The sequence below is a fragment of the Camarhynchus parvulus genome, chromosome 5 (assembly GCF_901933205.1).
Source record: "Camarhynchus parvulus chromosome 5, STF_HiC, whole genome shotgun sequence".
NCBI lineage: Eukaryota > Metazoa > Chordata > Aves > Passeriformes > Thraupidae > Camarhynchus > Camarhynchus parvulus.
In genome coordinates, this window is record NC_044575.1 from 56752424 (window position 1) to 56764588 (window position 12165).

Below are 12165 nucleotides of genomic sequence, written 5' to 3' on the forward strand. Positions count from 1 at the left end.
CCAAGCTCAGAAGTTTAGAGCCTTCACTGCAAAGGGCTGGGATTTAAAGCTTCCAGGTGATGTTTGCTCCTGAGTGCTGGGCTGCTCTGGGCCAGCGTGGCTGTGGCATGGGATACCCAGCCCAGCAGCCAGGATCTGGCCAGGAGGGTGAGCTGACATGGCAAAGCAGGCTGAAATGAGGGGAGAGGTGCTCCCAGGGCTGCCCAAGTGCCACCTCAACCCCTGCTTACTTGACTTTGGCTGCCTGTGGGATGTCTCGCAGCTCCTCGTGCAGGCGGAGCACTTTGGGATATTTCTTTTCCACGACAGTGATGAGATAGTGCAGCAGGGTGATGTTCCTAGGAGAGAGGAGCAGAGAGGTCAGTCTGGCAGCATCTTGAGGGGCTCATTGTTCAGCCAAAACCCCTGGTTAAACCCTAACCCTGGTAATGAGCTATTTGAGGATTTCTGCAAGGATGCTGCTTGATTCCTGTGTGGGGACATGGGATGGGTCTGGTCCCTGCAAGGAAGGGCTCTCTACAGGAGGAACCCAGGGGAGGTGACTTGAGCATCACTGCTCTTGTTCTCCACTGTCTTTACTGATGGATGAGACCAGGCAGGTTTGAGACCTGACCCAGCTCCTCTTGCTCTGTGAACAGAGCTCAGCAGGGTAAAGCAAACCAGGCAATGGCTGCATCAGCATGGCAGAGTGGCAGAGGGAGTTCCTGTGGAGAAAAGCCCCTGGGAACCCTTTCTCTGGCTCTTGGCATCTTCAAAGGGGTTAAAAAGCACTTGAAAGATGATCATCCTAATCAGCCTTGGCTGCAGTTTAGCCAGCCCAGGAAGGAAAGGCCCCATCAATTGCTGTGCTGATCTGCAGTTTGGCTTCCCTGAAAGCTGTCCTGCTCAAAATAATGCACACTCACACCACTGGGTGTGCCAAATTGGGCAGCAGGAGGAGGGGACTGCTCCCACCTACCCATGTCCCAGAGGTAATGCTAATGACCCCTGCATCCCCCCAACACCCCTGGGGCACATGGATGGTACCAAGGATAAGGGCAGGGGCTGCTCACTTGTCAATGCTGGACTTGGTGTCTGCAATCTTGTTGAGGCTGGAGATCTTAAACCCAAAGGCATTGCCCCTCTGGCCCTTGTTCATGTAGTTCCCAAAGGCCAGGACCACCTCCAGGAGCTGCTGGAGGCTGCTGCTCTGCAGCACTGCCTTGGAGCCAGCACGGATGGCTGAAAGCAGAGACGGGTGGGACATTACCCCCTGCCACAGGAGCCCGCCAGCAACCCCTTCAGTACCCCCAAGGAGTGACCAGCAACCCCTTCCCTTCCCTTCCCTTCCCTTCCCTTCCCTTCCCTTCCCTTCCCTTCCCTTCCCTTCCCTTCCCTTCCCTTCCCTTCCCTTCCCTTCCCTTCCCTTCCCTTCCCTTCCCTTCCCTTCCCATCACTGCCAGCTCCATCCAGGCTCATCCTGGCACAGAGGATGCTCTTCCTGGGAGTGATCCCTGTGCTGGCACAAAGTCCCTAAGCACGTCTTTGTCACTTGCCTTCCACTTTGGGTTTGACCTCTGCAACTCTCTCTGCAAACTTCTTCTTGAAGTAGAGGGACTGCAGCCTTTGCTGATAATGGTTTATCCTGGAAAACAAGGAGGAGGAGCAGGCTGAGCTTTGCTTGCTCCAGGCAGAGCTCTGTTGCTCCACTGCTCACAGCTGTGCTCACAAAGCACTCTTGAGCCAGGGTGATTAAAAAATAATGACCCCTCTTCTCCCTGAAACTGTGCTGGGATGGGAAAAAATGACAACTGAAGCTACAGCTGTCCTGGGGTGGATCCCCGTGGGTTTTTGAGTACGTGCTTAAGCCTATCCCCTTAACTCAGCAGGTTCAGCAAGTGGATCTTTACACCCCACTGGTATGAACAAACAGTTCTTTCACAACCACTCCTAAGCAAAGGTGCTGATGAGGTCTGGGCTCCCTATGGCTTTGAGATGAGCTGCAGCTGGAGAGAGGCTCACCTGTGACCAGAACTAATGAAACTGGACCTCCTGGTCATCAGAATGATGGACTGGGCTGGAAAGGCCCTCTCCTGGGCAAGTCAGTGATGGCTCTGCTCGTGTCAGTGGTGTTTATGCTAACCAAGATCTCACTTGTATGCACGTGGCAGTCTGATTTGAGTCACCAGGACCAGGGACCCACGGGAGACACGCTCACACACAGAGCCATGAGCTGCACTGTTGTACTAATCAGAGGTGACAAAGACATCACACTCAGTTACAGACCACAAGGCAAAATTAAAAATCAAGGAAAACATTTGCATCAGCACATTGTGCTTTCCAAAGGATGAAGGCATGGGAGCAGCACTTGGGTGAGAGCCTGTGAAGAAGAAAGGTGACCTGTGATAGAAAAGCTAATTCTGAGTGTCAGTGAGCCCTGAGGGCTCAGGTCTGAGCTGCACAGCTCCATCCTGCCTGCCTGTGACACTCAGCAAGTACACAGCCCATCCTCGGTGCACTGCTCAGGGAGGATGGGAGCATTTCTATTTTTGATTTCCCAGTGCAATCTCTGATTGTAAAACTCACTGACCTTGCCAACAAGTGACTGGCTTGAAGTTCAGCTAAGAAATTCAAAGAGCTCAGTGCAATTCAAATAAGGAGCTTCAAGACTTTAACCCAGCACCTCTAGAGGATGTGCATGCAATAGATAAGGTTATTCATCCCCGAAGACTCCTCAGTCTTAAATGATTGCTACCAGGAGCAGGAAGAAATGACATTTCCTTTCAGTCTCATAGAGTCTCAGGAGCCCTGGAGATGAGTCAGTGCTGAGGTGACAAGTGGGACTCATCCACACAGCAGGACAAAATGTACATACATAAGGCTTGAATACTCATTAGGATGAAAGGGAAAGGAGCATTGTGTTATCATTCTAACAGCACTTCCCACCTGGGCCACAATGAATCACAGAATAGTTTTGGTTGGAAAGGACTGAAAGATCATTTATTTGCAACCCCTCTGCCCTGTAGGGACACCTTCCACCTGACCAGGTTAGATCACAGAATCTCAGAATCATCAAGGTCAGAAGAGACCTTCAGGATTATCCAGTCCAACCATCGACCCAGAACCACCAAAAAATCAATTTCCCCATCCCTCTCCCCTGCTCTGTCCAGCTGCTGCTTGTATGGGAGTATAACCCTGAGTTTAGGACCAGAGCATCACAAATAATCCTTATAATTTGCAGCACCTTGCTTGCCCTCCTGTCTGCTTAGCCCACTCATTTCTTGATGTGAAAAACAGTAAGAAGGGCTTATTTCCCACACAGGCTCCATGGAACAGCCACCTCCTGACCAACCCATGCAGACAGTGGCCAAAATGTGTCCCCTGAGGCACCAACCTGCTCATTCCCAATGGCCAAAAAGTGTCCCCTGAGTGTTCCAGGTTGCAAGGCAAGATGTATTCCATTACCATCTGTACGGCAGATTATCTTTTGTCAGTGGGCAGTTTGCCTTATCTCTCTCTCTGAGTGATCACAATCACTCCTCCCTCGGGAGGGGACATCTGCTGATAACAGCCATTGAATGTCACTGCATGGCTGATAAGAACTACAGCATCCCATTGGGAGATGTGAGCCCAGAGGGAGGAGCCAAGCATTCCTACCTGGATATAATCTGGAGATCCTGGAATAACTGCACAGCTTCTCTACTGGATTTCCCAGAGGAGCAGCAGCTGCCTCTTCTTCCACTGGATCTTCAGAGGAGGACTACACCCTTTTCTACAGGATCCCTGCTCCAGCAGAACCACCCCTGACACTGCAGGAGGGCTGCAGCCACATTTCCAATGGGACTGCTGCCAGCACCCTGACCCACAGGGTGTCAGGCTGGGTTCTGACTCTGTCAGTGTTGTTCTAGTGGACTGCATTGTTTATTTTATCCTTTTATTTTCTTCCCTATTAAAGAACTGTTATTCCTGCTCCCATATTTTTTTGCCTGAGAGCCCCTTAATTTAAAATTTACAGCAATTTGGAGGGGTGGGGAGGGTTTACATTCTCTGTTTCAGGGGAGGCTCCTGCCTTCCTCAGCAGACTCCTGTCTTTCCAAACCAAGACACTGAGGCACCAACCTGCCCATTTCCAAGGCCAAACTGTGTCCCCTGAGGCACCAACCTGCTCATTCCCAATGGCCAAAATGTGTCCCCTGAGGCACCAACCTGCCCATTTCCAAGGCCAAACTGTGTCCCCTGAGGCACCAACCTGCTCATTTCGAAGAGGAACCGGTCAGCCTTGGCCATGCGGTCCAGCTCGTGCTTGTGCTCCTCCAGCAGGTCAATGTCTCCCTTTTCAGGAACAAACTTCAGGAGCTGGACAGGAAAAAGCACAGCAGTGGATACGAGATCCATGCACACTTTTTCAGGAGCTAAAAAGTGATTTATTTCCTTGAGTCTAACACCTTTTCAGCAGTGACCCCAAGGCACCTGTGAAATAAGTGTTATTGCTGTCCCTGTGACCTTCCTCACGTTACTCCATCGCGTCAGTGTCTCCTGCCTCTGCCCTGCCATCACTCAACTTTTACAACAAATGAATTAAGTCTGCTCCAAGGAGGTTTCAACATCAGCTCTGCCAGAGGAGATGTCAGTCAGGGACTCCCATTTGCTGCAACTCTACTTATTAGCAGATGGAAATTTTGTGAAATGAATCCTCCCACATCTCTGCTCAAAGTGCAATTACCAGCTCAGCTTTAAGGACAGGTGAATAATATGCCTCCAAAGGGATTCAGAGGGAGTGAAAATGGGATTCCCCTTTTGAGGACTGCAAAAACACTGTCAAACCTTTCAAAAATAAACCACTACTGAGCACAAACTTCAAGCTGCAGCCACAAAAAGGCGAAATGGCCCCACCTCAGGGTCCCAGGGCAGATCCAGGTACAGGAATGGCACATGGGGGCCATGCTGCTCCCAGCACTGATGCCACAACCAAGCTGCTTTCCTGCCCACCCGTGTGGTTTTTCAGCACGTGGCAGGTAAATAATTTGGGGCCCAGCACACTCAAAGCTGTGCTTTTGGTCTCCAAGCACTTTGCACAGCTCTGTCCCAGCATAAGGCAGCCACAGAGGAGCAGGAGACTCGCTGCCCACCTGTTCCAGCATGTCTTTTGGGAGGTCCTCCTGCTCGTCCATCGTCAAAATTGCTCGTTTGATCTCGTCATTGGAGAGTTTCAGCCTGGGAGGTGGAGGGAAAGGACAGTTATTCCCAGCCCAGCAGCGAGGGAAGGCTCAGGAGAGATTCCTTACACACCTGTGCAGCATGAACAGCTGAACCCCCAGCCAGCAGCAGCATCACAAACAGCTCTATCCAGCGTGTTATGAAGGAGGATGTGTGGGAAATGTGGCAGGACCAAGCTCTGCCAAGGCTCAGCACAGCACAGAGCAGCCCTGGCCCTGCTGCAAACAGGGGGTCAAATCCCCCCAAACCAATTCCCTGTCCCCACACTGCAGCTGCCATTCCCTATTTCCCTGTTTAACAGTACTCTCTGTAAGGACTGTAAGCAGTACATTAAAGATCCAACTTTCAGATGTAACTCCTGCCCACAGCAATGCTGCTCCTGCAGTTCCAGCACCCCCAAAGGCCACAGGGCCACTGAGGTTACATTCCCACAGGGAAGACAGCCCAGCCCAGGCTTAGGAGTGCAGCTCAGCACTGCCCCTGAACCCACTGCCTCAACTCTTAAGGAAAATCTGGCCAATTTCCACTGCTGTTCTTGGATTCACACATTGTCTCTCCCACTTTTTCTGACCACCTTTGGCTGGAGTCTTCCTCTAGGAAAAAATCAGAAAGAAATCCAAAATTTGGACAAGCGGATGTTCAGCATCCCAGGAAACCCATCAGTTTGGTTTTCTTTGGAGGGGTGGGGATTCAATGCTCTTGGAAGTGTAAGATGCTGGAAACCAGCCTCTCCTCCACCTTTTTCTTCCTCTACCTCACCTAACAGGAACTGAAGGTGCAGCCTCAAATTGGAGATTTCCAAAACCACAGGCCACTGTGTCACAGCGAGCACCACCAGGCTGGGCTTTCCTGGCAGGGATCTTTCTGCCAGCAGCCCACACTGAGCTGAGGCAACAGAGAGATGGAGAGACGCCCTCAGCTCCTCCTGGGCTGCAGCAGCCATTAATTACACTTTAATTTGACTGCAAGGAACCGCTCCCTGCAAGGACTTTGATTGCAAAACCACACGTATTTTTCTTGGTTCTTTGCATTGTGGTCTATAAAATAATCTAAATTAAATAAAGGGAAAGCCCAGAAACTCCTGCAACTCCATTTACATCCTCTCTCTCTCTCTCTCTCTCCTGGTGTGCAGTCATGGTTAAAGCCATTGCAACAGACCCAGCTTAAAAAATGTAATTCCCTGTACTTGCACGCAGGGAAAAACCACAGAGTTGAAAAGACCTGTTTGAGGAACCCCATGTATCAGTGATCAGTGCTGCCAAGTGATGCTGAAACACTGGATGTGGCTCCAAGGAATGAGCTGAAACCAGAAACACACCCTAGAGCAGGATGTGAGACCTTGGAAGTCAACCTGACCAGCAGATCAAACAGAAGATGGGGAGCTGACTTGATCACCCTGAGTAATTAAACAAGGAGGGTGTTTTTCACCCCCACATCTCTGCAGGGAGCAGACTGAGACTGTGGAGTTGGCTTTTGGGAGCTAAAGCTGATACAGGAAGGGCTCTGGTCTCTAAGGCCAGGGCAGCAAGAGCTTGGTTTGGCTTGGAATATTTTGGGTTTGGCTCAAGACTGGAATGAAGGGTTAGCTTTATTGAGACAGGTGCATCTCACAGACCTGGTAAGTAACTCTCCATTCCTTATGAGCCCATGTTCCTCATCCTGCACTCAGTCCTCTCTGGCCTCCTCCTCAAGGGAGCACCCTAGAGAGGGCCTGGTAATTCAGGAGAGAATTAAAATCTACCTCAGCCAGGGGAGGAAGATCAAAGACTGCACTGAGCAGAGGCCAAGACAATTGTTGGGGTCATCATAAAAGGAACAAATCCAGAATTCTTAGAAAACATCCCCTCTGCTGCTTGCAGCAACAAGCAGCCACATCCTGGGGTCACCCTGCCTGTCCCCTACAATGGCAGTGGCCAGGATGGGACATGATCCGAGGTGGGATATGAAACTCCTTTTGCAGGAGAACTCCTTTTACACCCAAGCAGAAAAAGGAATGCTCAGACCACCAACACCAGTCTCTACCCTGATGAAAAGCAGACATTGGCTGGATCTGGGTATTTGGGGAGACAAAAATGCTCCTGGGAGAAAGGGGTGGTTAGGCAGCTACTCCTCATCCACAGCAAACCCCTAAAAAGCACAGAGAAGTACCATGCTCATCTCCAGGAGGGTGGGGGAAGACGAGGGTGACTTTTCTAAGCCCTTACTCATTGAAAGCACAGTCAACAATAAAAATGCATTTTAAAAGAAAGAGATTGGACCAAAAAAAAAAAAACAAACCCAACTTTTCTCAGGAATCATCACAATCCAGTGCCAAGAACAAGAGCCTGCTCTCTGCATCAGCAGAGAGCGAGAAGAAAACAGCTTCTCAGACAATTTGATGGGAAAGGGGCCAGTGAAAGCTAGAAGCTTATCTATAACCACAATAATTATCATTGTTGGCAGCAGCTGTCGAAGGCGAGCCGTCTGAGAGGAACGGGGTCACAGGACTTGCTGTCACAGGGATTTAGAGGCAGCAGCCTGGCAATGAGAGGTGACAGCTCACCAGCCCGGGCTGCTTTTGTCAGACCCCGTGGAGGATGTAATAAGTGTGAAGGGGAAAAACAAATTCTGCCAGGAAAGGGACGCGCCCTCCCTGAAAAGCCACATTGATTTTGAGGGGGGAAAAAATGCCTCATGTCGCCTCGCTGGGAGAGGGGAATCAAATGAGCCATTCACAGCAGGAAAACGATGGAGAGAGGGGTGGGTTTGCATCTGGCAGAAAGCAGGACTAAAAATACACACCCATGCACAGGGAGCAAAAGCAAGGACGTGGTGGGTTCACAGAGGGAGACACGGTGAGGCACTGACATCAGCAAAGCCTTCTCCAAAGAACAGGAGGAAAAAGCAAGTGTTAAAAATGTTCTTGTGCTGCATTACAAGCTGGAGGAAAATCCAGTGATCTCACTGCGCAGTAATTTCTCCCAAAGCAAGGGAAACAGGCAAAAAAATAAATCTACAGAGAGAGATAAAGTATCTCAGTGGCTGCAATCTTTCCACGCTGCGAGCCAGACAATGCCTGGTGAGCTCACAAATGTCTGGGCTAAAGCAGGGGCCAAGCCTGCAGGTCCTTTCACATGTGAAAGTCTGCTCAGCCCCACGGTGGCCATGCAAGGTGGGACAGCAGCAGCCCAGCTGCCAGAGCAGTCCCTTTGGAACCCTTGGGACCAGGGACCCACTGCTCTGGCCAGCTTTGGGATGGGCAGCTGCAGAAGGGTTTGCCCAGTGATACACAGAGTCTGCTGGTGGAGATGCAGGAGCTGGACCTGAGAATGCTAAAAGGATGCTTGGGCTTTATCCCTACATCACCTCTGAGACACCTGGCATCAAATCACCCAAAGGGATTTTGGGGAGAGAAGCTCATTTGTGGTCCTGGAGGTACCATGGGATGAACTCCAAAGCACTTCCAAAGCAGCATCTGGGGCAAGCCACTGCAACTTCAAAGCCACACATCCATCCCTGCATGAGGATGGGGCTGGGAAAAGCCATACAGAGGCCTGAGGACCACCTTGCAGGGCAAGTCTGATCCTGCTTCTCCCCTAGGAACTGGCCCACAGGGAGAGGCAGGCAGGCAGCAACCTCCATGCTGCCCTTTTTGTGGGATTAGTTACTGGCAGTTCATTTCCAGCCACTGCTTTCTTGGAAGAGAAAGGTTTGCTGGTGAGATGAAATTGAGACCTTCACTCAGTAGGATGTGCAAGATGCCTTTGAAGTTGAGTGCTTGGGTCTGTCCCCTTCCCACTGAAGGACCTATTTGTGTGCTTAACTTCCAAATATACACTGAAAGCTCTGGCTGAATCACACCTAAACCCACTCCACGCTCAGCCCACGAATGCCAGGAGCAGCTCAGCCCCAAATCCCATCGTTTTACTTGCTAATAGCTGCCTGCCACAGACACACTCATTTGCCTGCTTTAAACTCTCCTTTCATCACCACCCTTTTTTATTTGGACTGCTAGGAAGCACGAAAATCCCCAGAAGCAGCCCAGAGCAGAGCCAGCCAAAACCAGGGCAGCTTTACCCCCAGATGCCGTGGCACTCACTGCCCACAGGCTGCCAGCCACCTCTGGGACAAGCACCAGGGGCTGAGGTACCCACCCAAATAAGGCACCATCTCCACTTGGAAGACCCAGACAGAACCCACAGGCTGGGAAAATACTGAATTCTGCTGCAAAGCCAACCTGCCAGCCATGCTGCTGCATCCTGGCCAGTGCTGGGTGGCACAGAAGCTTCTGTGCCTCCAGACAGCAGAGTGAATATTTTTAAATTTTACTGATGGGGGGTTTATTTTTTGCCTGGTGAGTCAGAAACAAGTGGCATTTTCTGCTGTTCTTTGGGTGTTTTTTTACAAGTAGCTACACTGACAGCTCATCCTTTCAGACCACCACAACCTGGTTTCCCTTTTCTCAGGAAATTCAGTCTTATTGGTGTCGTTTATCTTGCCAAAGCAATTTTAGTAATTTTGGCAGCCATCTGGAGATCAGATTAAATTGCTGGTAGCAGTGCTGAGCCTGCCTGGTGAGGAGTGGGAGGGAGGCTGTCAGACCACCAGGGCAGCTGTAAGAGGGGAACATCCCCTTCCCAAAATTCAGACGTGGGCAGCAAGGTCCTGGCTGAATTAGTGCTGCTCCTGCTGACACCCAGCACTTCCCCAGCCCAGACTGACCCTGTTCAACCACCAGCAAAGAGCAAACAAAATCCAGGCTGAGAAAGATAAGAGGTGACATCAACCCCCTTCCACCTCCTGTGAAAGCTCCCTGGCTGTCCCGGCTATCCCAGCCCCCTGAGGGCTTTCCAAGGACACCAAATTGCCACGTACCCACTGAATGGCACTGTCCCCCCTCCAGTCACCCCACCCTGAGGCTGTAAGGCTATAGCTGGGCTCAGGTGTCACTGCTCTCCTGCTGCACTGGCTCCTGTCATCAGCCAGGGATGAGGAGCACACTCAGGGCAGGGTATTAAGCATCCCCCCACTGTCACAGACATGTTTTATGAAAAATCCTTTCCTTAGGATTTTTCCTCCTGAGAAGCCGAGAGGCCTCAGGAACAAAATGTAATCAATGATTATCTGCTGCTGTGGAATGCAACAGGTGCATCTGTGATTGGTCTCATGTGGTTGTTTCTAATTAATGGCCAATCACAGTCCAGCTGGCTCAGACTCTGTCCGAGACACAAGCTTTTGTTATCATTCCTTCTTTTTCTATTCTTAGCTAGCCTTCTGATGAAATCCTTTCTTCTATTCTTTCAGTATAGTTTTAATATAATATATATCATAAAATAATAAATCAAGCCTTCTGAAACATGGAGTCAGAGGCTTGTCTCTTCCCTGATCCTGGGACCCCTGTGAACACTGTCACACCCCACAGCAAGGCTCTCACCCTACCTGGAGAGGAGGATGTTGCAGTTCTGAGCTCTCCTGCCATCTATGACAGAAAGCTCCTTGACTTTGTGCCGGGAACTCAACGTGTCATCGATGGCATCTTCCTTCTAGAGAAAAGAAGAAGAAGAAAAGCCTGGAGAAGAGCCATGGAGCAGCAAGGACATTTAGTACTCTCAGTGTGATACACAGTGGGCCCCCATAAATCAGGAGTGGCACCACAGGTTATGGGTAAAACCCCTCGCCTGTGACTGAAACACAGAAAGTCATTTCATAAACCAGAGCTGGCTTTGAAGCCACTGGTTAGAAATGTAAATATTTTCTCAGACAGGGAAGATTTAAAAATCTGCAAACACAGGGGAGCTGCTGAATAAATAAAGGCTGGCTTTCTCAGCATACATACTTGTGATACTTCATTAAACCCTGGCATGGAGGATTTCAGTATGGGCTGCTGCACACACTCAGCATCGCTCTTGTTCCTCACCCCTGCTCCAAACATCTGTGATCACCCTTCATGCATCAGTCCTCCTGAGCCAGCTAATACATTCTCTCAGACTTGCAAAAGCAACCAGCAGCTTTTTCAGTGAAATCCTCCCAAAAGAAGGGATTTGAAAGCAGGAATTGGTATGGAATAAGCACCTGTATCTCCTACGTGGCTTACACACCTTCAGATGAGTAACAATACTGTGGTTGTGGGCAAATGGGCAGATGTACATAACAGCAGCTTTGTAGGGCTGCCCGAGGAGTTCATGTTGCCCCAGGTTTTAATTTACCATATTGCATATTTTAGTAAGGTTAATCAATTAAGAGCTGGCTATTTAATCCCCCTGAAAGGAACACAATCTGGAGCTGCAAGGTCCTGAACGTTACAGATCCACACTAAACATCCATGAGCATAGGAGACCTGGCACATGGCCACTGCAAGGGCTGAGAGTGAGCACTGAAATCACCATTTTTTTTACTCATTTTCTTGTTTCAACTAAGAAAACATGCAGATATGAGAAGTGGGAAGAGGGGCAGGTGATGGAAAATGAGCCCCAGGTCACCCAGCACCAGCTGCCCCTCTCTTGTGCCTTGCCAGCTCTGACCAAGCAGAGAGCTTCCACCCGTGGGTTTATTCCCATCTTTTGAAAACAAAAACTGCTCAGGGGTAGGAGCTTCTCTGTGGAGTTAAAAACCCAACTCCTGGACTCAGACACTGGCTTTAACCTCAGGCCAGACAGCAGAGAGGGTGAGTCCTGCCTTACCAGCCTCCCCAGCCCCAACTTTCAAGCTGCTCCTTCTGGTGATCTTTGCACCTCTCCGATTCAACCCCGCTTGTCCCACATGAACCCCCCTCAGAAGCAGCCACGTGTCCCCATGTCCCCAGCCCCACACCACCACACTCCTGCAGGTGCTCACTTACCTGTCTGGAGCTACCATTCACAAAGAAGTCCTAGAGCCATAGCAGAAGCATGGAAAAAGGCAGTAAAAACACATGCAGTTCAGTGATCTCAGCAGAACCAGAGGGAACTGAAGCACACAGAAGGGAAACGTGCAGTATTGGGGGGGGTTGGC

The 12165-nt window shown here is 50.3% G+C and overlaps 1 protein-coding gene across 1 annotated transcript in view; it reads right to left on the reverse strand.

Annotated features, from left to right (window-relative positions):
* DAAM1 (dishevelled associated activator of morphogenesis 1) overlaps positions 1 to 12165 on the reverse strand; it is a 93537-nt gene that overhangs the window by 5972 nt on the left and 75400 nt on the right. The window contains 7 exon segments of the mRNA XM_030948901.1: positions 231 to 338; positions 1053 to 1221; positions 1536 to 1624; positions 4229 to 4335; positions 5109 to 5193; positions 10615 to 10718; positions 12014 to 12043. Of these exon segments, the coding sequence (XP_030804761.1) occupies positions 231 to 338; positions 1053 to 1221; positions 1536 to 1624; positions 4229 to 4335; positions 5109 to 5193; positions 10615 to 10718; positions 12014 to 12043 (692 nt within the window).